At 40.4% G+C, this 25,836-nt stretch overlaps 1 protein-coding gene across 1 annotated transcript in view; it reads left to right on the top strand.

The window, feature by feature from the left end:
- Positions 1-23,672: 23,672 nt before the first annotated feature.
- Positions 23,673-25,836, top strand: part of Galnt8 (polypeptide N-acetylgalactosaminyltransferase 8) — a 52,129-nt gene continuing 49,965 nt past the window's right edge. Inside the window, exon 1 of the mRNA XM_077799086.1 lies at positions 23,673-23,883. Within this exon, the coding sequence (XP_077655212.1) occupies positions 23,673-23,883 (211 nt within the window). The remainder of the gene's footprint in view (positions 23,884-25,836) is intronic.

Genomic DNA, 25,836 nt, shown 5'->3' with positions numbered 1-25,836 from the left:
CACTACTGTTTTCTGCAAGTCCTGTGGGTCAGCCCCTAAGACCATATGACCTCCAGATAAGGATGCCAATTTCACCTTGTGTTTCACCAGGCTTGGGGAAAGACTGATGTCCATGGAAAGGTGACAGGATGCAGTGAAAGCCAATCCTTCAGAAGTTTGGGCAACAGCAGTGCTTTGACAACCCCAAGAGCAGACGCTCAGTGGTACAGTGGAGGATCATTACTAAGGGTCTTGCTGGGAAATTGGAGTGAGACCTGTAAGTTGGTTCAATTGGCAATCCCCTTCACCCTGGAATTTTTAGTTCCATCTAAAAGCACATGAGCTACTTGATGCAGGTCAGATTTAAAATCACCTCAAGGTTCCACTGACCACCATGTTTAATAGATGTTATAGGGGTCCTCTGTGGAGCCAAATGAGATTAAAGCTAGAAATTGAATGGCTTCAGGGTTTGAGTCAGTACTATACTGGTGGTCAACTATAAATAAAAATGGGCACTGGATTAATTATATGTACAATAATCAACATACATTTGTCAATTACACTAGGGATACTATTAAGGGAATTGCAGAACAACTAGACGCACCTCTAAAATGACTTGGGAAAATTGATTAGCAATAGACATGATGTTGGCAAAGAAAAGAGGTGCCTATGTCATGATAGAGGTTTGATGTTACATCTTTCTTTCTAATACCACAGCTCCAGATGACATCATTCCCAAAGCTTTATAGGAACTGACCGCTCTAGCTAATGAATGTGCAGAAAATTCTGGAATCAATGACCTTCCTTTTTTTTTTTTTTGTACCAGAGATTGAATTCAGGGGCACTTAACCACTGAGCCTCATCCCCAGCTCTCTTTTGTATTTTATATAGAGACAGGATCTTGCTGAGTTGCTTATGACCTTGCTAAGTTACTGAAGCTGGCTTTGAATTTACGCACAATCCTCCTGCCTCAGCCTCCTGAACTCAATGGCCCCTTTTTAAGCCTGACAGAACAGTGGTTTGGGAAATAGAATGACTTCTATTTTTACCTCTTTTATCATCACTGTTGGAGCTTTAATTCTTGTAGGTTGCTGTGCCATTCCATGTGTCAGAGGATTGCCCAGAAACAGACTGAAACAGGACCCGTCACCTTATAATAAAATATTCTTAACAAAAGATCCAGAATATCAAAGTTAGAAAATGCTACAAGAATTTGAAGAAAAGATGGTGTAATAAAACACGAGGGGGAAATGGAGAAAAAGAAGCCCATCGGTCTTTTCTGTCAAACCAGAGAAACTTGTTTGAAACCCCCTCACTTCCTGACTGCCATCTTCTTACAATGACTGCCTATCTTTCTAAAATCTGCTCCCTCCCACCTTACTTCCTCAGTAGTTATATATGTGTCAAAAGGCACTCAACCCAGGGAACTTTCCCACCATAAGAAAATGTAGGGAAGTGGAGACACCTAAAAGACACATTTCTTTAAATAATACAATAGGAGATTGTATAGTTGGCCCCATCAATGAGTAGCGGTTAAGTACCCTCTTTCCCCAATAGCTCTTTGAACCAAAGATTGTGTCACCCCTAACCAATGGGCAAAGACCCAGTACCCTTGGTCAGGGTAGAGGTCAAATAGAATGCCTGCTTGACGCACCTGCTTTAGTTTTTATTGCTGTATGCCCTTCTGTGTGTGTAAATAAAATTCTTGCCTTGCCAACAGAGCAGATTAGTTTCTGAGTGTTTGTTTTGGCTCCTCGGGTGCTCAGGACTCCCAATATTTCCAACAGTTAGAGACAGACATGAGTGACGGGAACATGAGGTTAAGGGAATAGTTCTGTAAGGTGGGCCCACTGTGCCGACTCCCACATGCTTTCTTTTCTATGAAGCAGTTTACCTGCAGCCCTGCCTGGCTTAAGTCTATTTCTCAGCAAACTACCTGCTACCTACAGGAGAAACACAGGCTCTAAGTACTGTTAAGAATACAAGTTACCTGAAGCGGGAGTAGGGGTGGGGCCCTTTGTGACCCTTAACACAGACCAGATCCCAGAACTCAGGGAGATAAGGATAATTCCCCCTGATCATAAAATCTGTAAGACCAGACTCCAATTAGAACTAGTCAGCAAGGCCAAATCACTTTGACAACCTAGAGTTGTCATGGCACTAGGGTCTTGAAAGTCAAGAGGTGGACTTGGGTGGGACTCTCTGGAAACTTCCCTGGGACCCTTAATAAAACAGGAGGGCAGAAGAGGCACACTGTTCCTGTCCTCTCTGAGAGGACCCGCTCTCTCCCTTGAAGTGTCCATTTTCCCTTTCTCATCCCTTCTAATAACTCATGTCTCTTATTCTGAGCAACATATTTGAAGTCTTTCTGACTTGATTGAAAGAACTGGAGTTGAAGAAGGTGCCCTCATGCTGCCTCAGTTACCCAGCAGGCCCCAGCTATATAACAGAATGGGTAGAAAACCCTAGGTGAACATTGGCATGTCTTGGAACTGGTGAAGTCTGGTAGGGGCAAATCTTACAATTATGTTATTTATAGAAGCCCCCAAATTGGAAGAAGAATGGTGGTGATTAATAGCTCCAAAAGAGGTTGTAGCCAAGTGAGATTAGATGATATTTGGTATATGCCTTCTATAGATCCTCTTTGGTTATACTTATGTAGCTGTCGCAACACATGACTAAACCAGTCAGGGTCACTCCAAGTGAACTGGGATGTCATGAAATAATCACACAGAGATAGAGAAATACCTTTTACTTTGGGTTCTGTGACTCCTCTGACCCAGCTCCCGCAAAGGAGGCAAAGCAGGCAAAGAAGAGAACGAGCACCTCGAACCCGGTTTTATTGGGGAGAAGCCTTTCAAATGATGCAAGCGGTCAGGTTTCAGGGGGTTGAATCTAGCTTCATGATGTTTTTCTGGTCAGCAGGTTGACTGACATCTTGGAAGGCCATGCCCATCTATGCGATGTGTGATGATCAAAGGCAGAGCAAGCGAAAGGGATGCATACGTGCACAGTCCAGTCAGAGCTGCGTTGTCAGTCCAGTCCTCTTTGTTGTTCAAAATGCTCACAGATCACCCACACAGCCCATTGCTGGCTTGCCACATCTTCAAATTCCTATTGCTCAAGGCTAGGGGGCACTGAGCTCCTATGTGGTAGCTCCCGACATGTAGCTATTTGGCTTCCGTGTTTATCTCCTTACTGTTAACCTCCACACGCTCTGAGTATTTACTCAAGTAAAGTTTAAAAGTGCATAAACTCCTCCCTGTTCTCCTAATAAAAAATCTAACATCCTATTTTCAAAGAAAATATTAGCCAAGGAATTAAGTGAGAGGGGTAGGCCAGCCTGCACATCTGTCACATTTTTTCCTGTTTTAAAGGGCCTCAGTTAAAGCATTTTGTGTTAGTGGAAGTGAAGCTGCCCCAGGGAGCAAGAGATGTGACTGTCCCCATGGCTTCTGTGAGAAACAGTCCTTATAGCATGCTATACCAGTGTGTACCGAGACCTGTAGTTTTATAATTGATTGCTATTTAGAGACAATATGTCCTTACATCAGTTCCCCTACAAAGTGTTGCTAAACTTAGGAGACCATCTGAAGTCCTATTTGAATATCTGGGAGGAATCCAGTGGTTGATGCACACACACACATCCATCTATTGCTCTGGGGAGGATGTATTGATTGAGCTTGGGTAGAATCTAAATCTCCTATGTTAAGCGGTACATGCCTATAATCTTGGTATTCAGGAGGGTGAACCTGGAGAGTTGAAAATTCAAGGGCAGCCTCAGTAATTTAGTGAAATCCTGTCTAAAAAGCAGCAGCAGCAGCAGCAGCAGCTGGGCACAGTGGCACATGCCTGTAATTCCAGTGGCTCAGGAGGCTGAGGCAGTAGGATTGGGAGTTCAAAGCCAGCCTCAGCTACAGCAATGTGCTAAGCAACTCAGTGAGACCCTGTGTCTAAATACTAAAAAAAAAAAAAAAAAAAAAAAAAAAGGGCTGGGGATGTGGCTTGGTTGTTGAGTGCCCCTGCGTTCAATCCCTGGTACCAAAAAAAAAAAAAAAAAAAAAAAAAAAAAAAAAGATGTACTATGGGATAAAGCTCAGTGCTAAAACTCCCTTGGGTTTGATCCTCAGTACCCAAAATAAACAAGCAAATCCCAAAGTGACACCAGAAGAGGTCTGGAGAGCTCACAGAGAGAGGATCCTCATCTCAGGATGAGTGGGGTCCTTAATGTATGTGAAGGAAAAGAATTTCACTACATGTCAGAGACAAAGACAGTGATTTATTTAGGAAAGCAGAGACATATTCAAGGGAGAATTCAGGCCATTTTGAGAGTGAGAGATGCTTTTGGGTTCATTTCAAGGAGACTTGGTGATGTATTTGGAGATGACATCAGCATGGTGAGCACAAAGCAGCCTGCAGTGCTCTGGTCCTCTCAGGGTCCTCGGCTGATATAGTCTCCACTATTTGATCTATGGATTGTGCTGGAAAGTTCCCTAAATCACACATTTCTTAAAATATCATAGCACTCTTTTCTCAAACTATTTATTGCATTGGATAATTAACAATATAACTATCATCAGTAAATGAATTAATAGTAACTTTAAGATTTCTAGATTTCCCAGAAATCTAAGAGTGACAGACTGCCCTGGAAGAATTAACTTGAGGAGTGACGGGCTTAGAAAGGTACGTGGAAATTAAAATTATATTTTCTTCCTTTTGTCCTCTTTCTACCTATCATATTTCTCCTAACCTAGGATAATGGACAAGGAAGACCAGTTTGGTGACATGGTACTGAGGATGAAGGACAATGTTATTAGAATATACTCAGGGTGGGGAGAAGCTGGGAAGAAATCCAACCATTGACTCTAGTTTCCAGGCAAGGAGTGACCCATGCTAGCCTAGTTATCGCCTGGGGAGTTAATCTTATCGATACACTCATGGGTGTGATTGGGAGTACAGTTTGTCTAAGAGGCAAGCTGGGGAAAGGCTATGATGTTTGTCTAGTTTTAATGTGAGAAGTTATGTTAATATTCTGTCCTGAGGCAAGTCTATCAAGGCCCGTCCAAACATCCTCTCCTTTCACCTTAGAGTGGTGGGTATTACTCCTGCAGGGGGATAGCCCTGCAGACTGGAGAGGCACCAAAGGAATCAAGAGGGGCCTGAGTGAGAAGCATCTGGTGAAAGCTAAGGGTGGAGATTGGCTGGGATTGTGCCAGGAAAAAGCCACCGGTTTCTGGGTGCCAGGAGAGATTACGGATGACAATTGAAACCAAGATATCATTAACTCATTCTGGGTTTGAGGAAAAGTGTAATATCTGGGAGTCCCCTTAGCCAGGGTGACTTGTCCAACCTTTAGACATGTGATTTGTCTGCCACTATATGAGAAATGTCAACTGGGAGGGTATCATTCAATTTTTTTTTTTAGTCACAGAACCAGGCAGGAAAAAGTGAAGAAAGGAAAGCAGGTCTGTTGTTTCATCTTAGACCCAGAAGAAGCAGAAAAAGTGTTTCCCTAGAGGCAGGATTGGCTCATGGTGGTATAGAAATGGGAACACAATAACAATAACCACAGCTGGGTGCAGTGGTGCACACCTGTGATCTCAGTGGCTCAGGAGGCTGAGGCAGGAGGATCCCAAGTTCAAAGCCAGCCTCAGAAAATTAGCGAGGCCCTAAGCAACTTAATGAGACCCTGTCTCAAAATGTAAAACTAAAAGGGCTGGGAATGTGGCTCAGTGGTTGTGAACCTCTGGTTTCAATCCTTGGTACCAAAACCAAACCAACCAAACAAACAAAAAAACCCCAATAACCAGGTCTCACAAGGTGCCACCACATTCCTTCTCGGGTCAGCGGTCTAGCCTTTTGAATAGGTGCTGAGGTTCTCCACAAGCTCACAGTGCATTCATATGATTCTGAGGAATCCTGTGGGAGATCAGGATTCCTGATAAACCCTAATAGGTTTTATCCTTTTTTTTTTGCTTTCTTTTTTTTTATTGGTCGTTCAAAACATTACAAAGCTCATGACATATCAGCGTTCATACATTTGATTCAAGTGGGTTATGAACTCCCATTTTTACCCCAAATACAAGTTGCAGAATCACATCGGTTACACATCCACATTTTTACATAATGCCATATTAGTGTCTGTTGTATTCTGCTACCTTTCCTATCCCCTACTATCCCCCCTCCCCTTCCCTCTCATCAGTATTATGCAGCACTAAAAAACGACAAAATCATGGATTTTGCAGGGAAATGGATGGTTTTATCCTTGTTAAAGGAACCCAGCTAGGGATCCCTCGCAGCTTTACCGCAGTAGAAGTGGCTACCATTACCCGGAGAGGTCCTTTCCACTGGGCCTCTGGTGGTCCCTCCCTCCATGTTGTGAGCATAACTTTATCTCCTGGCTGCACCTTTAGAAATGGAGCAAGATCAGGCAAAATTTTATTCCTATAGTCTAAATGAGCCTGCTGGATTTTTCTTAGATTAATAATATATTGTAAAGTGTGGTTTGTGTCCTCATCAAACCAAGAAGTAGCAGTGAAGAAGGGCCTGTCACGTGGCATCTCAAGAGGACTTAGTTCCTTTAGGGCGGTTTGGATTCTTCCTTCTCCTCCCCTGCCCCCCACCCTTTTTTCTTCTTGGCATAGACAGAGGTTTATTTAGGAAAGCAGATAAATATTCAGGGGAAAATCAAGCAACAGAGAGAGAGAGAGAGAGAGAGAGAGAGAGAGAGAGAGAGAGAGAGAGAGAGAAGAAGAATAGAGAGCACCTGGGCAGCTCCAACTCTTGAGGGCAATGGGAAGCAGCTTAACCCAGGGCTCCTGGATCTCTTTCTCTTGATACAGCTTGGCAAGGTCTGTTCAAAAGTATGGTTGGCCTTTTCTCTCCTTCCTGCAGCTTGAGTGTGCCAGGCTGACCCAATGCCGCTTATAATTAATTCCAAGAGCTGTGGAATGGTTTTGGATTCTCTTTAAAACAAAAGAAGGCCCATTATCACTTTGGAGGGAATTTGAGAGGTCAAATTGAAGGATAATTTCCTTTAAAATGCATTTGCATACTTCTATGGCTTTTTCTGTTCCAGTTGATATCTTTTCATTTTTCTGGGGTACTGGGGAATCCAACTCAGGGCCCCATGCAAGTCAGACAAGCACTCTACCATGAAGCCACACCACCAACTTCCTATTCTAGCTGAGAAGGCTTATATCCACCCTTATAAGAGTGTCTACTGACACTTGTACATATTTTTACCCAGCATTAGAGGGCATTTGGGTAAAGTCTAATTGTCAATCTTTCCCTGGGTAGGTACCCCAATGCTGGTTTTAGAAGTGGGGGAAGCACAGCATGGGTCTGAGTATCATTTTGTATGCAAATTCAAAAACTTTGAGCAACCTGTCTGACATTTGATGAAGCTCCTTTCTGCAAAGACTAATTACAGAAAGCATCCATTTATAATGAGTGGAATAGCTAGCATTGTGGCTAAATTCAGGACTGGATGTGCAGATATGGGAACCATCAATGCTGAAGGAAAGTGCATGGGAGCCAACAGCCCTTGAATTAGGATGCACTTGGAAATATGCCAAAGATGCTGGGAGATTATCTTTGACTCTCTCCAGGCTCTGGGGTCTCAGCATGTTCACCTCAAGTCTTTTCTATACAAGACTGTGGGTTCTTTTGTTCTTGAAGGATATGGCAAGCTAATTTTGCAAACAGGTCCCTGAGAACAAAACTCTAGAACATAAGTTGAAATGTAAATTATTTCCACTCCTGAATAAAAATTGTTTCAGGAAAGCAGGTAAGTTACCATAATATGAATTATGTTTGCCCACTTTGGAGATGAGGGCCAGAACAGTAAACTAAAACTGTTATATGTGGCCTCAACACTATAAGTAATTCTGCAAAAATATCCTTGTATGCTTGGCCCACATTTCTGATTATTTCCTCAGGAAATTGAGTTACTGAGCTAAACTGAAGTGAACATTTTAATAATCATTGAGAAACAGGCCTCCAGAAAGGTTGCATAATATACCCATTGTTTTAATCAACTTTTTTGTTGCTGTGACCAAAAGACATGACAAGAACAATGTAGAGGAGGAAGTTTATTTGGGGCTCACAGTTTCAGAGTTCTTGGTCCACAGACAGCTAACTGGGCCCGAGGTGAGGCAGAACATCATGGCAGAAGGGCATGGTTGAGGAAGCCACTCAGGACATGGCAATTAGGAAACAGAGAGCCACTTACCAGGGACAAAATATAAACCCCAAGTGACTGACCTCCTGTAGGAGCACCCTATGTGCCTACAGTTACCATTACCACCCACGTAACCAATCCACTGATTACATTACTACTCTCATCATCTATTTGTTTTCTTTCACCTATGACTGTTCTTGCATTGTCTCACACATGAGCTTTTGGAGGACACCACATATCCAAACCATAAGACCCACCAACAGTAGCCTCTCCTTGCTAATGCTCAATATATAATTTTGTTTTGAAATCTTTGTCTTTTTTTTTTTTTTTGTGGTACTGGATATTGAACCCAGGGCGCTCTATCTCAGAGCTGCATTCCACCTCTTTTAAAATTTTTTATTGATATAGGGATTCACTAAATTGTCCAGGCTGGTCCCAAACTTGCAATCCCCCTATCTCATTCACTGGGATTACAGGCATCTGCCACCATGCCTGGCTGAAATTTTTGTCTATTTGCTAGGGTATAAAGTGTATCTGATTGTTCATGTGCATTGCTTTCTCATTCATGATCAGGATTTCTTATGTTTAGTGGCCATTGTATTTCTTTTTTTGAAGGAAATTTGCATATTTTCTTAATAGATGATTATCATTTTGTAACTGATTGTAACAACATGTTACATAGTAAAGTTATTAACCATATACCATTCCATATATTACAAATATTTTCCCAGTTGGTTACTATTTAATCAACTTTAATATAGAAATTTAATTTTTATTTGGTCCAATCTATGAAATATTTCATTTGTGGATTCTTCCATTATTCTTCTCTTTTCTAGTATCAAGATACTATCTAATCTGTGAATCAATTTTTCATTGCCATGACAAAATACCTAGGAAAATAAACTTAGAAGTGGAAAGATTTATTTTGGCTTAAGGTTTTAAAGATTCAGGTCTATAGTCACTCAGTACCTCTGTTATAGATCTGGAGTGAGGCAGAACATTATGACAGGGAGAGTGTGGTGGACCAGAACTGCTTACTTTATGGTGGCTGTGAAGTGGAGAGACAGGCAGGGGTGGGCGTGGGTAGGTGTAGGTAGGTGTGTGAGGGATAAGATATCTAGGGCACACCCTCAGTGACCCTCTTCCTTCAGTAAGGCTCCACCTCCTACAGGTTTCCACCACGTTCCAATAGTGCTGTCAAATTATGAATCTATTAATGGATTAATTCACGGATGAGTTTAGAGCCCACATGATCCAATAACTTCTTAAAAGTCCCACTTTGAACACTGCTGTACTAGAGACCAAGTCTTCAACACGTGAGCCTTTCAGATTCAAACCATAACACGTATATTTTCTTATGTTTTTTAAAACACTTAATTCTAAAACATCTGAAATTCATTCAGGACACAGTATATAGTGAATCTGTTATTTATATTTCTTTTTCTATTATTTACTAAATGGTCTTTTCCTTATCCAATAGTTTGGTACCATCTATGTCATGGGATAGAGGTTAAATGCACAGGTGCTGAAAATAGCTTGTTTGGTTTCAAATCCCAACTTTAGTAATTTCTAGGTGAATGATCTTTTACTTTTCAAAAAAGCATACTTAAAATCCATCTTGATACTTAATGGGTCATGACTTCAAATGAAAGAGAAAAAATAAAATTGGGTTTAGAAAGGAACACATTTGTTCAAGAAACATTTTGAAGAATCACCAGTTCATTATTCGGTTTAATTTATTTATTAATTCTTTTAGTCAATATTTATCGAGGCACTGTTTTGTGTCCAACTCTATGCTAGGTTATGCGACACAAGAATAAAGAGAAGTATTTTCTCTGTCTTTAAGGAGCCAAAGTCTGGTGGGGAAGACAGGTACATGAACAGATAAAGACAACCAGACAGTCTGTTTCAGAGATACAAGAAAGCACCATGGAATAGCAGGAGCGCCCACTGAACCAGGAGTTAGAAAAACCATTACTAGGAAACTGATGTGGAAAATGGACTTTGCAGGATAGGATTTTGACATACCATGGAGTGGAAAGGACATTCTAGGTTGGGGAAACAAAGAGCACTAATGGAGAAACTTGATGGACAAGCATGAGGGTCAGTCATGCAAACCTTGGACCTCTTCAGTGGGAAACAGGAGACACAGAAGGGTTCAGAACAAAACAGCAAGATCAAGATTTGTGTTTCGAAAGATCACTCTGATTGCTCTGTTTGAGGGGATCAAAAGGAGGCAGAACTAGAGGCAGGAAGACCAGCTGGATTTGGGGAAGTCACTCAAATAAGACATGATGACAAGAGTGCGAGGGGAGTAGACCAGTTTGAAAGTGATCAAGGAAGTTGAACCAACACATATTGGTGATAAACTGGATGTGGAAAATGAAGGTGAAGAGTTAGGGTTCAAGCTTTGTGGCTTGAGAAATTGGCTGGTGGGTGATACCATTGACCAAGTCAGGGAACACTGGAAGGGGAATAGGTTTATAACAGGAGGAAGATGAATTAACTTTGGAGGTGCCTGTGCAACAGCCAGGGGGAAGCATTTAAAAAGCAGAAAGATATTTGACAAATAAACCTATGAAGAGATCATCCTAATGAGATCATCTAATTAGGTTGCTAATTAGTAACCAAAGAAGTGAAGATTGTAATGCAATGAGAGATTTCCCACCTATCTTAGTAAATAATAAAACATTTGGACATTATAAAAATAAAGATTTCATTCTTTTTTGGTAACAGCCTGACATTTCTGTTATGGTTTAGATGTGGTGTCCCCCAAAAGTTCACATATGAGACAATGCAAGAAGGTTTGGAGGAGAAATGACTGGGCTATAGCCTTAACCTAATCGGTGAATTAATCCCTGAGAGGATTAACTCAGTGGTAACTGGAGGCTGGTGGGGTCTGGCTGGAGGAGGTTGGTCATTGCAGGTGTGGCTATGGGGTATATATTTTGCATCTGGAGAGTGGAGTCTGCTTTCTCTGCTTTCTGATCATCATATGAGCTGCTTCCCTCTGCCACACTCTTCCTCCATGATGTTCAGCCTCACCTTGAGCCCCAAGGAATGGAGTCTGCTGTCTATGGATTGAGACTTCTGAAACCGTGAGCTCCCAAATAAACTCTTCCTCCTCTGTAGTTGTTCTGATCAGGTCCTTTAGTCACAGCAGTGAAAAAGCTGACTAAGACAACTTCCTTCAATTGAAATCTTCCTTCTCTAGTAGCTTATGGAGGAACAGAGAAGGATAAGATACTGTGGTGGGATCAGGAAGTGGTGTAGAAGATGGAAGCCTTAGTGTTCTCATAGTTCCTTGTTCACCTTCTGACCTTTGCTTCATCTCCAAAGGCATCTTTATGTTGCCCCTGGAGATTCTAGAGGATGATTGGAAAAACCACTGGCCTAGAGCACGAGGGGTAACCAGCCACACTTTCTGGAAAGGTAGAACTAGCCTTGTAAACTGGTAGGAGAGTGTCCTAATGACACAATGTCCAGGGTAGAGAAGGATGAGCCCGAAAGACTTTATCTCCTGCTGCACTGGGATGGAAGAAGGAACACAGGGGAGGAAGGTAGAGTCCTTTCCCAGGACCCAACCTAGTTTGAAACACAGTCTTTCTTAGAGCCACCCCATTAGTTCAAGTCATGCCATTATTTGTCTGAATAAATGAGCTACATTTAGAATCATGCTTTTTGTTATGATTCAGGTAGGAGGTGTTCCCCCCCAAAAGCTGCTGTTAATGTAGGAATGTTCAAGGTTAAAGGATTAGATTCTGGGAGCTGTAACTTGATTGGTCCATCCTAGTTTGAATGAGCTGACTGGTGGTAACTGTAGGCAGGTGGTGTGGCTAAAGGAGGTGTGTCACTGGGAGCATGCCCTGGAAAGATGCATCTTCCCTGTGGCCCCTTTCCCCAGATTCTCTGCTTCCTAACCCTGCCAGGAGCTGAGCAGCTTTTCTCCATTGGGCCCTTCTCCTTGGGTGTGCTGACTTACTTTGGGTCCAGAAAAATGGAGCTGGTCATCTATGGACTGAGACCTCTGAAACTGTGAGTCCCAAATAAAATTTCCTTCTTCCAAGTTGTTCTTGTCAGTTATTTTGGCTACAGCAACACAAAAGCTGATGAAAACAGGTATCAATCATGTGCACCATATATATATGTATATATATATATATATATATATATATATATATATATATATATATATTATATGTATATAATAATCTATTTTCTATGTTGGTCCCTCCTGCCTTCCTTGAAAAGGTGTAAGAAAATTGATAGAATATAGGTCAAGAAGGACAGGTGGGAGACTGTTCCTAGAGAGTTATAAATATGAAAAAAATCTCTAAGGTTTTATACATCTTTTTTTTCTCTACTTTCCATATGATACTATTGTGGCAACATTAAAAATTGATAAGAAAATTCACAACTGTAGTAATAGATACCCCAGAAGCATTCTACAACCCAGGCTGCCTGGTAGAAATAGCAATCTTCACTTAGAGCCCTACAAAGAAACACACATGCCTCTACTACCACCACCACCACCACCATCACCACCACCACCACCATCGCTACCACCATCGTCACCACCCTGCACAAGTATGGAGCCCTCTTCTCCCCTGCAGATGCTTCTCTCACCATCTTGCTTCCTGCTCCGACAATGTTGTGCACCATTCCGACTTTGGATGGAACTGGAGTCCCATTATGGCAACTCCTAGTCTAAAGTTTATTGTTAAGATCTCATCAGTCCTAGCTACTCTGGAGGCTAAGGCAGGGGGATCTCTTGAGCCTAGGAGTTTGAGACCAGCAACATAGCAACACATCACCACAAACAAACAAACAAACAAACAAACAAACAAAACAACACACACACACACATATACAAGTGTTTTGTTAATTCTATGATATGAATATTAATAAATTATACAAATGATCTCTTAGAACATCCATGATCTAAATATGCCTATTAAAAGATAGAGATCATCAGAGTGGACCAAAAAATAAGACCTAACTTTAGGTTGTCTACAAGAAGTCCATTAAAAAAAAAAAAAGAGGAAGAGAGAGAGAGAGAGAGAGAGAGAGAGAGAGAGAGAGAGAGAGAGAGAGAGAATATTTAAATATTTACTTTTTAGTTTTCGGTGGATACCACATCTTTATTTTGTTTTTATGTGGTGCTGAGGATCAAACCCAGCACCCCATGCATGCCAGGCAAGTGCACTACTGCTTGAGCCACATCCCCAGCCCAACAAGAAGTCCATTTTAAATATAAAGATGCAGAAAGGTTGAAAGTACAGGGGTGGAGAAAGATATTCCATGCTGGCACTAATCAAAAGAAAGTGGGAGTTTCAGACAGAACTCCAGAACAAGGATATTCTTAGGCATAATGGGAAGTATTGGATAATGATAAAGGAGCCAATACTCCAAGAAAACATAGTGGTGCCTCTTATGTTTGTACCTAATAACAGCATCAGAGTATGTGAGACAAAACCTCATAGCACTGCAAGGAGAAACAGATGAGCCAGCTCCTATCATTGAAGACTTTCAGCATCCTTCTATCAGTAATGGACGGATTTAGCAGGCAGATCGTCATGAACTCTATAAGACCATCAGTTAACTGAGTATAATTGGCACATAAGAATACCTCACCTCAAGCTCACATGAGACATTCACCAAAATCGATCACATTTGAGCATGAAAAAGCACAACTTCACAAGTTTAAAAGAATAGACACCATATGATGTATGCTCTTGGAACACAAATGAACTAAACTGGAAAGATATCTGCAAGATTCACAAATGCACTGAGATGAAATAACACACTTCTACATAACACATTGGTCAAGGAAGAAATTTTAAGAGAAATTTTTGAACTAAATGAAAATAAAACCATAATTTACCAAAATTTGTGAGACAAAGATATAGCTGTGCTTAGAGTGAAATTTATAGCATTGAATATTTTTTAATTTTAATTAAAAAAATTTTTGTAGTTGTAGATGGACAGAATGCCTCTACTTTATTTGTTTATTTCTATTTGGTGCTGAGTATTGAACCCAGTGCCTCATACATGCTAGGCAAGCACTCTGCTACTGAGCCCCAGCCCCAGCCCACATTCAATATTTTTTTAAAATACCTTTTTTCCCCCCTTAGGACTGGGTAATTTGTTGGTATGTCCTGAAATTCAAGACCTTTGTACCTGCAGTTGTCAATTTGTTGTTAAATCCATCCAGTGAATCCTTAATTTTGAATAGTGTCATTTTCAGTTCAAGAATTTTCACTTGGCTCTTTTTTAGAATTTCTAGGTTTTTTTTTTCTTGAGATTTACCCATTTATTCATTCATTACGCCCATTTTTAAAAAATTAAGTTCTTGGACATTATGAAGCCCTTCTATCTTAAAAAATTAAGTTCTTGGACATTATGAAGCCCTTCTAGAAGGACACGTGAAGCCCTTCTATTTTAATTACAACATCTGAGATGTCCTGTGCTTAGCTTAATATTGACTGCTTTTCTTGTTTATGGATCATGTTTTCTTGCAATTTGTGATTATATCCTGAACATTAAGAATGAATTAAGTAAACTCAGGGGCGCTCTACTACTGAGCTACCTCTATCCCCAACCACTTTTTAAAATTTTCAGCAGGGTCCTTCTAAGTTACCAGGGCTGGTCTCCTAAGTAGCTGGGATTACATGTTCACACATGTCTGACTCTAAATAACTTATTATAAAGCATCTGGTCTATATTATACTTCCTTTTTTATAGTATAGGAGATTGAATTTAGGGGTTCTTAACCACTGAACCACATCCCCAGCCTTTTTTATTTTTTCTTTTGAGACAGGGTTTTGTTAAGTTGCCTAGGGCCTTGCTATGTTGTTGAGACTGTGCCGGGGTCCTGCCCTAGCGGGGTCCCGGGAGTCCTGAAGGAGGAGTGGCGTCGGCGAAAAGATGAGACAGGAGTCGTTCCGTTCCAGCAATCTCCAGAGAGAGAGCTAATGCAGCTTTCTCTGGGTCATCTTTTATTACAATTTTTCTCATCATTATAGATTCAGAATACGTCATTGATTATATAATTTAAAACTTTGCCAAGACATGACATTTCCTTAACCATGATTGGGGGTACAAAAAATGTAACATTAATTTACATTTTTCCAGGATATGTCCTTCAGTTATATAATTATTAAAAGTACAGAATCATTAATAAAATACATCACTAATTTACATTTTTCAGATTTTCCCAAGATTTACTATTTTTCCCAAGATATGTTATTTTCTTATTAACTAATGCCAAACTATGTAACCAGACTCTAAGTCTCCTAACCAATCATTAACCTAAAGTACACTTGTACTTTATTTCTAATCTAAAATTCCCATCTAAAAAAGTCCCTTTAAATCTTATATTTAAAATATCCTAAAGTTTATGAATCATTCTTAAAACATATCAGAAACCTATACAACTAAAAACTTAAGAATTTCTAAACTTAAGAATCTAAATAAAATAATATTTCTAACATTATTCTAAAACTGTGTCTTATAAAGCTATTTTAATTAATTCCTAAATTTATTCTCATAAAACTGGTTGAGCTGCTTTCTCAAAGAGTTTCTTTGTTACTCAGTCAAGGTGCACTAGTTCTCATATCTTTATAATCTTTCTCAATAGAAAGTAAGTTCTAAACATCAATCCACTTTCCACCAATATTAACTATGCTCATCATATATCCCTATGTAAAGTAAGAAAGGGTTTATAAAAGAGAAGAATATATTTTTATATGTTTTAACTTTCTTAAATGTAAAAATGAGACCACATGTGGTGAACTTTGTAAAATAAGCATACTGATTAGGTTTTCTAAGAGGCCGGAAATATGGGCTAATTCTCATGACCTTTCAGAGGATGATTGTTGTCCGTTATCAGGTTTGTCCACAATGTACTAAGATAGAAGAATAGCCTTCTACTTTGTCCTTGATATGCTGAGGGGTAGCAGAACAGCCTTCAAGGCATGAACTACCTATTATGTTCTAACCATCTGAAATTTAATTTGTTTGGCATTTAGCATACTCATGCCTCCTGTCAGGAACATAAGCATGAAAATGAAAAGTCCCAATTACATAAAAAAGGGTCTCATGGTTTCGGTTTCCCACCAACCAGCGTGGCTTTGCCAGCATTCATCCTCACTGTGACCCTGTCAAGACAATGGGAGAGTGGCTTTGCCAACACTTTTTCTCACTGTGACCTGTCAAGACAGTGAGTGGGGGATCGCCTTCACCAAGACTGGTCTTGGACTTGCAAACCTCCTGCCTCAGCCTCCTAAGTTGCTGGGATTACTATTGTGTACCACAATGCCTGGAAATGTTATCATTCTTTTTAAGAGTATTGAGTTTTGTTCTGGCTGCCAATCACTGGGTACTCCTTTTGATGCTGTTGAGACTTGCTTGTAGGTTTTGTTAGAGTAGGTTAGAGTTTTCTTTATGCTAGGGCATAGGCCTTACTCCCAAGCAGTGGTCTTTTCCAGTGTCTTGGCAGAATACATAGGGTGTCCAGTAAGATCTTCCCATTATGATCTCTAGCGTCTCTTTCATGTGCTCAGCCCTGTGCAGTGGCTCGAGGCCAGACATAGTATAACTCCTCCCTATACCTATTCAGTATATCACTTGTTCAGGCATCCAGAGGGAATCCTCAGACAGACTTCTGGGTCCCTTCCTTCTATGCATTTTCTTCAACTTTTTATCTTCCACTGCACATTATGAGTGTTTTAGCAACTCCCAAACTGCTCTCTGACCCCTCAGTCAATGGGACTGTCATACTCTGGTTGAGGTTCACTATTATATGCCACAGTTGTGAAACTGTCCCCAGACTGAGAAATGGGGCCAATACAGAGTTCCCCTCATGTTTCCCATCTCTCAGGGATCACAGGTTTTTGTTTCCCATTTCCTGAAGTCAGTTCTCTCATATATTTTATTCACTTTTCTGGTGTTTTGGCAGGTGAGCAAATCCAGTCTCAGTTGCTCCATTACGGTTGGAAGTAGAAGTCTATTCAGACAGTTAAATAACACAGTGGTGCTTCTTCATATGCCATCATTCTTCAGTCAATGCAATACAACACAGGGCTGGCCTTCTTGCCAACCTATCCAACTACCTTCGCTTGCCTGAAGTCCAAGAGTGTCTTTTTCTAAGTGCATCATCCAATTTTTGTACAAACTGATCATTTCACCTTAAATTATTTAAAGTACTAGTGGAATGCCTAAATGAAATGGAAACTAAGCTGTTTGCTGGCAGGTGGCAGCTGGTAGGTAAGGCAGTGCTTCAAATCATCATCCATCAGATAACATTCAGAGAATTAAGTTCAAATGCTCATGAAAGTGAATTACATGACTGTATAAAGTTGCATATCCTGGAGTATAGTTCTGATGGTAGTGGCTAAGTTGCTTGTCACACAAAGCCCACAACCAGAGGTGGGGAACAATAACAAAAGCAAACAACAGAGCAGATAAAGAATGAGATTAAAAACCATGTTTTGGTTCTGGTTCAATTCTCCTCATCTTCTGTGGCCTTGTTCTGCAATCCATATTGGTGTCTTTTCCAAGGCCAGTCCCTTTCTCTTATAGGCACTCAGGTCTGATGAGTTAATTGCAAAGAATTCTGTTACTCTGCCACGTCTCAAAGTTAAATATTTATCAACCATGTTGACTACACCATCAGCTCTTGTACAAATGCACTATGTATAAATACTCTATGTATAAATGCACTAGATTCGAGGATGCTCTCCAATTCTGCAGTATTATTCTTCCTACTCTTTTTGTGATGATGGAGAGATTTGTCTAAACCTCTTGGTTATTGGAAAAAAAAGACCATCTTTTTTTTATTCTATTCACTTACAAGTGATTTATTTATTTTTATTCTTTTCCAGAGCACAGTTTTGTTTTTGTTTGTTTGTTTGTTTTTAATGGTGCTGAGTATTAAACTGAGAGCCTTGTGCATGTAAGGCAACCATGCTACCAACTGAGCTATGATCCCAGCCCATAAAGACTTCATCTTTAAGCTGAATTACATCTGCAAGTTTTCTTAACCATCAATCTTACTTACATATGTTTTTTTTTTTTTCCTGGATCATACCATTTCATGCCTTTCCCTCTGGCTGAGAAGATAGGATGGAAACACTTGCCAAATTTGTGGCAAGGGAGAAAAAAAAATTATTAAGGGTTGAATCACCAGTTTTTTCCCTGCTAGAATTTAGGACACGGTAAACATAAATATTTCTATATTTGTTGAATATTCCATTGTTATGTTTAGTTCCCATACATTTCTATTTCTAAAAACACTATTCATCAACCAACAATAAAAATTAAAAAAAACCACACTATTCATTTTCTCTGAGAGATTTTTTTGGCCATTGATCTCTCTTCTCAGAGCTTGAGATTCAAATTTCTGTTCGTTTACTAGACTTAACCTGCTGTTACAAAACTTCCAATGAGTCACACCTATGTGACCTCCTGGTCTAGCCCCAGATCTGCTCTTCCCTTTTGTTCTCTTCCTCCATTTTTGGGCGTCACCAACACTCAATCTGCTCAGGTAAATGATTCAGAGTCCCAGGTGTTCTGGGTATTCTGTGGACCTGGGTATCCCACAGAACATAGTAGTGTGGGCCGTGAGGCTGCAGAGTTGGTGGAAAGACCATCCAGGTGGTGTTATGGGAGAGGGAAACTGTAATATGCCACCTGGAGCCTGACTGGACTATTTCTGAGACCCTTTGGGGACTTTTAGAAATACTTAGGAAGATTTTACAGAGGCCTGGGATCCTGTAACAGCAGATTTGGTAAGGTTAAATAAATTTAGGCTATTATTGGCACTGTGGCACTATTTAGAACTCCTCTAAGATTCTGTGTAGGAAACTCAGGTGTCCTAAATAATTTTCTAGCCCTTTTTTTCCCACTTATAATTTTTTACAAGTAGTTCTGCATGTCAAAGTATGACTCTCAAGACATTTTGAAAACAAACTCCACAGCAATGATTGAGTCTTATTTTATTAAGTATGCCATGGGCTTCACAAGGGTATCTCATGTCTCAACGATTCTGTAAAGGGGAGTGTTACATAGTCCTTTTGCAGATAAGAAAAAATTAGGTTCAGAGAGGTGAACTAACTTGCCTGATCTTCCCTAGCTAGTGAGTAGTGCAATCACTATCTCATTCTGAATTCCCTACTTTCTCCAGTAGTCTCATTTCAGTGCCCATAGTATTCTAATATTCTATGGAGTGGAGGAACCATAGTTTATTGGCTTTTATGCACCACAAATTATTTAATAGGCCTTCTGTAGTTGGGACATTTAGGTCAGATGAATAATAATAATAATAATAATAATAGTAATAATAATCTGTTATTATATATAACAATGAGGTGAATAGTGGTCCACATTGGTGCCCACTACAGGGTGGTAAGCACACAGATTTATGTAGAAAGGCCCAGCTCCCCTGTGGATTTGTGAGCTCCCTGGGGGTGGAGATGTAAGGCAATTGGCTTTAGTTAAAATGGAGATGTCCAGCTCCCATAAGAGACCTTTAGAGTTATACTATTTGAGCTTAAAACCTGGAAATTGCATTTTTGCCAAGCTACCCAGGTGATTTTTATAAACTGGACATTGGAGGAATAGGACTCTAGGCTTCTGAGCAGTGATGACATAAATTCAATAGCAGTCACCTAGTATTCCCAGAAGGACATTCATAAGTACCCTTTCCTGAAGAGTTTCACCACCTTCTTTGTGGAGAAGGACAGGTGCAAGGAAAATAGAGAAAGGAACTCCTACTGGTCTTTCTAGATGGGTGAATTTCTGTCCTATTCCAGATAGCATTAAAGGGACATAGATTCTGGTATAATTTTAATCATATTTTTTATTTATTTTTAATAGATAATTGGTGTAGCATGATATAAAATTTAAAAAGTACAAAAAGTTATACAATAAAAAGAAAGTCTTTTCCCCATGTCTATACCTTAGTTCTCCAGTTTCTGCCACCTCCAGAGGTAGCCACTATTTTTTTCTGAATTTCAAATAAAGTGGTTTAATTTCTGAAAGTGATATACATAAGCTGTCAGTTTGTGAAGGGTTGGGACCAGGGTTAAAAAAAAAACTTCTAAATTTGAGATAATTATAGATTCACAAAAATTTGAAAAAAATAGTACAAAACAGTTCTATGGAACTTTCATCTAGTTTTTTTTCAATGAATATATATATGTTTTATAGTAATAATGCACAGTAAAACAAGAAAATTGACATTGGTATTTTGCATATATATTTCCAGACTGCTTTATAATATATAGATTCTTTTTTTTGGGAAAGTATTTTTTTAATTGGTTACAACATTACAAAGCTCTTGACATATAATATTTCATACATTAGATTGAAGTGGGTTATGAACTCCCAATTTTACCCCAAATGCAGATTGCAGAATCACGTTGGTTACACATCCACAATTTTACATAATACCCTATAATATATAGATTCTTGCAAGCAACTCTACAATCAAGATACTTCATAACAATTCCATCAGCACTCCACATGCATAACTTATCACGGAATACTAGGGACATAATTTTATCAGTTCAAGTCACATGTAGAAAACTTATTTTAAATTCCGTTACCCATTCCCATATATAATACAATTGTATTAATATCTCTTCTATGTATTTTGAGAATGACATCAGTCAACATTGTGATTTTTGTCCCATCTACCAAATATAATTTAGAAAACTCAAGAGGAGAAAGGAAGGCCTTTCTATTCATATTTTTACGGTCTTTATTGGTCATCCTTTCCTCCTGACGTTCTAAGTTTCCTTCTTTTTATCATTTCTTCATTTAGAAAAGTTCTGTATTCATTCCTTTATAGTAGGTCCACCGGCTTCAAATCCTCTGAGTTCTTTTTTCTCTGAGAATGTCTTCTCTTCATCCCTAAAGGATATTTTTGTTGGACATGGGAGTCTGGGTTGATGGTAGATTTCTTCAGTGCTTGAAAAATGTTCTTTTCTTCTTTCGAGTCTTTGTGACCTCTGATGAGAACTCCTTTGTGGAAATTGTCATGTGTCTCTTGCTACTTTCAGAGATTTTTCTTTTAGTTTCCAGAGGATTGATTATGATGCTTTTGGGCTTGGATTTCTTTCAGATGATCTATTTGGGGTTTATTTAGCCGCTTCACTGTGTAAGTTTATGTCTTCTGCTAACTTTGGGAAATTTTCAGCCTTTATTGCTTAAAATTCCTATTTAGTTTTACATTTTCCCCTTTTCCTTCTTATGCTCCAATACAATGAAAGTAACAAGGATGTTAAATCTTTTGTTATAGTCTCAGGGATCTCTGAGGCTCTGTAGTTATTTTTTTCAGTCGTATTTTCTCTCCATTGTTCAGATTGGGTGATTTCCATTGCTTTACCTTCAAATTCACTGATTCTTTTCTCTGTCCTCTTTAACCTGCTGTTGAAGGTTGAAGCTCATCCAGTGACTTAAAAAACTTTGTTTATTGTATTGGATATATTAGGTCAAAAGAAAAAGGATGCCTGTGGAATTGGTATCTGTGTTCTGCCCTGGGTCCCAAGGTCTCTAGCCAGCCTGCTTTCTTCTTTCCACCTTCCAGAGTCTTCCTGTTTTTTTTCTTAATAGATAATATCTAGAATTTTTAGTTGCCTTTAGTGGAAATGTCTAAACACCAATACATCCTTTCCATATCCTCCCAGGAATGGAAGAGATCAAGCATTTATATTGGTTTAGACTCAAATCTGCAGGTGGGAGCCAGGGAAAGATTATTAATGAAAACAAAGTAATTGATTGCTTTAAATTTTTCTTTAAAATTTTTAAATTTAAAAGAAATTTTAAAAAAATTTTCCTAAATCCATACTTCTTAACTTCACATGCCTACTTCAATTATGTCTGTAGATGCTGAGTTTGGGGTCCTAGTAAGTAGATCCAGGAGCTAGGACAGGGTGGCAGATGTGATTATGAAGGGGCCAGACCCAACACTGAGAACTTTAAACTTCTGGCTTTAGGGGAAAAAAAGGTAGTTAATACACAATGATTAAAATTAGATGATTTTTGTCCAAAACATACAGGAGGTGTGGGGTAGAATAGTAAAGAATTTACTAGAATGTGCACCCTACTGAGGCAGGGCAGAATTCCAGAGTGCAGAGCTGGGTAGAGGACAAACAGAGGATAGAGACTCATGAAGTGGGGTCTCCCCTGAGGCTCACCCCTAAGGGCTGCCTCCAGCTCACCTCTACCTGCTGCCAGGCAGGAGGCTCCAGCAACCAGCAGGGAAGTGTCTCTAGTTAGTTGAAGGTATATTTGCTGCCTATCTACTATGTTCACAAGCCTGTAGAAAAACTCCTGAGATTTTTTGTCTCAACTGCAAATTGGCACAGCCAATATGGAAAGTGTTACGGAGATTCCTTGGAAATCTGGGAATGGAAACACCATTTGACCCAGCTATCCCTCTCCTCCGTCTATACCCAAAGGACTTAAAAATCAGCATACTATAGGGACACAGCCACATCAATATTTATAGCAGCACAATTCACAATAGCTAAACAACGGAATTTTATTCAGCAATAAAAGAGAATAAAATCATGGCATTTGCAGATAAATGGATGGCATTGGAGAAGATAATGCTAAGTGAACTTAGCCAATCCCCCCTCCCCCCCCAAAAAAAAAAACAAATGCCGAATGTTTTCTCTGAGAAAAGGAGGCTGATTCATAGTGGGGTAGGGAGGGGGAACATAGGAGGAATAGAGGAACTCTAGATAGGACAGAGGGGTGAGAGGGAAAGGGAGGAGGCAAGGGGTAAGCAAGGATGGTGGAATGTGATGGACATCATTATCCAAAGTACATGTATGAAGACACAAGTTGGTGTCAACATACTTTATATACAACCAGAGATATGAAAAATTGTGCTGTATATGTGTAATAAAGAATTGTAATGCATTCTGCTGTCATTTATTTAAAAAAATAAAAATTTTATCCCACAATAAATTCTATATCTTGAAAAATAAAATAAAAATATGAATGCAAAGAGAAAAAAAAACCCAACAACAGTATACAGTCCAACTTCCCACTTTGCAGATTCCTTTTCCATCCTATTTATCCCCTTTGATACCCACAGGACCAGACCTTAAAGATTCTAGCAAAGAACTTCCTAGGTCACTTTGCTAAGGAGAGAGAATAGTAAAACCAAACACAGACAGATAAAGATTAGCCTCTCACCCCAGCAGCCTGAGCTTGTGCCAGGAAAGTGCAATCACCTCACTTCTGAAGCAGATAAAGGTGTGCCTAGGTCACCTACCAGTCACTGGGCAACTGCCGTGACACACTCCTCACACCTGACACTGCTCAGGGGAAAGCCAGGCAGCTTGTGACAGTTTTCCCAGCCAGAGAAAATCTGGCTCAGCAGGCAGGTTGCCATTCGAGCAGTCACCAGAGACAAAGCTTGGTGCATTAGGATCCTTAGCTCCACTGGGCAGTGACTGCTCAGCCCTGCAGGGAGTGGAAGAGCCACAGGCACAAGATGATCCTCAGGAGAAACTGCCCCAAAGGCTTCTGCACTGGGCTGATTCTGGTCATTGCTGTCAACATCCTTCTGGTATTTTATACCAAGGAGACTTTACAAAACTTGATTCTGGGGCATCTACACAAGGAGTTTCATTTGCCCCCACCAGAGTGGGACGGAGCCATGATCAAGAGACTCTCTCGCTTGGAAATGGATCTGCAGCATCTGAGTAAGTTCAGCATGCTAATTTGGAGGGGATGTGTGTGTGTGTGTGTGTGTGTGTGTGTGTGTGTGTGGTGCATGCAAATATGTGTGGGTGTGAGCATGCATGTGAGTGTATACTTAGGGACACTTAGTAAAAAATAGGGTGTGGAGGAAAATGGGTGAGAAACCACATTCTCATCTCTCATTTGCCCTTTCAGGCATCAGAGTCTGATGGGATGCATTGAGAAATAGGTGGTAGGAGTGGGAGTTTAGAGAAGATGATTTGAGGGAGGAGAGCAGAGTATGTATGGAAGTGGGGTGTGTGTATATATTTGTGCATATGCATGATCACATCTGCATACATGCAGGCAGAGAGACTGCAGCTCAGAATAAGGACCCCAAAAGACTCAGAAATCTAGGAGTCTAGGCTCAAGAATCAGCCCTATCTTTAGGCCTATGTGTGACAGGGCTGTTAATGAGAGGTGGCTGTGTCTAGGGTAAAGGGTGCTTCCAATTTCCTGGGAGCTCCTATCATGAATGCATGGAGGCATTGTTAGAGGGCCAAAGGTCAAATCTTGATATGGCTGCTATGGTGGTGTGACTTTGAGTAAGTGCTTATCTCTCTCAGCCTCAGACTTTGAATCTGTACATGGAGACAATGATAATGAAAACGATAATGATAGAGAGCTGCCTGACTTCACAGGGTTGGGAACATGCAGAAAGTGATATATGTCCAGTTTTAACCTCTTCATTTAACGTTCTGGGTAGGATCCCAACACATCCTGGGCTTGGTTTGTAAGACTGGCTAACTCCTTTGAATTCTATGTACCTGTGCATCTGACTTCAGTGAGAGAAGTGACAATTTTCCCTGCTCCCCAGGTAACAGAGATCAAGGGCTTGAACCCTTAAGGGAGGCGTTGAATGTGTGAGCAGGGATGCATTTGGTATTGGAGCTGGTCAAGGTCTTTTTAAATGGGAAATGAATATTACCAAGGCTCAGGCAGAGGGACGGAAGGAGGAAAGACAGGAAGAGAAAAAGAAAGGGAGGGAATAAATCAGGGAAAGTCAGAGAGAGGGAAGTGGGGCAAGACAGGAGAAAAGTGATGAGGATGGAAGAGAAGGAAAAAAGAAGTGGGAATTAGGGAGAGAGGTTGAGAACTTGTGGAGACAAGAGGAAAAAAGGGAAAGTGAGAAGGGAAGGGGTGGGGGAGAGGATAAAAGAAGGTGGGGCACGAAACACCCACAGCGCCCTCCACACCCTGTTTACACTCAGTACATTTTGCTGTGATGCAATTTTCTGGAAAGCAGGTCCCGTGGGGGTCATTCCATGGATGTAGCTGTGCAGTCCCCATTCATTTCTATTCACACATGGAAATTACCTCAATGAATAAGTGAACAAGTGAGTTTAAGCAGGAGAGAGAAGAGTACAGGTGGACAGGGATGAAGGGAAGAGTGAGACAGGCTAGAGTGTGGGTGAAACAGAGGGAAGACTGTTGGTTCAGAAGCCCTGGCTTCCCCAGTTGGGTGGAACACTGCACGTGCCAATCTATGCAGCAGGCTTCACTAGGAGCTTGTAGACCCAGGCTGGTGACCCCGGAGCCACTGCCACTCCTTGTAGGAGAACCTAGACCACACCAGCACTCTCCCATGTGACCCTTCGTTCCTTCTACTGCAGCCGCCCCCTTCCCCTGAACCTTAGCATGGCAGGAGTCTTTCCTCAGCAGAGACATGACATGCCCTGAGGAGCCATCCAGAGCCACCAACTTACTTTCTTTTATTTGTTTGCAATGATCACTTCTATCTTTCTATCTCATCTTGTTGATGCCATGATTTTTTTTCAGTCTAAAGTGACCGTAGGGTCAGAGACCCTTCCCAGCAGAGCTGAACCTTCCAGTGTCTTCTGGGACCTGTTTCCAGATCACAAATGCTCTTCTGTCCCACAGTTCATCCTGTAATGGAAAATCTTTAAGAAGGGAGG

Source organism: Urocitellus parryii, chromosome 5, assembly GCF_045843805.1.
Source record: "Urocitellus parryii isolate mUroPar1 chromosome 5, mUroPar1.hap1, whole genome shotgun sequence".
Lineage (NCBI taxonomy): Eukaryota > Metazoa > Chordata > Mammalia > Rodentia > Sciuridae > Urocitellus > Urocitellus parryii.
Note: the sequence above shows the minus strand (reverse complement) of the source record. Positions and strands in the feature narration are given on the sequence as shown.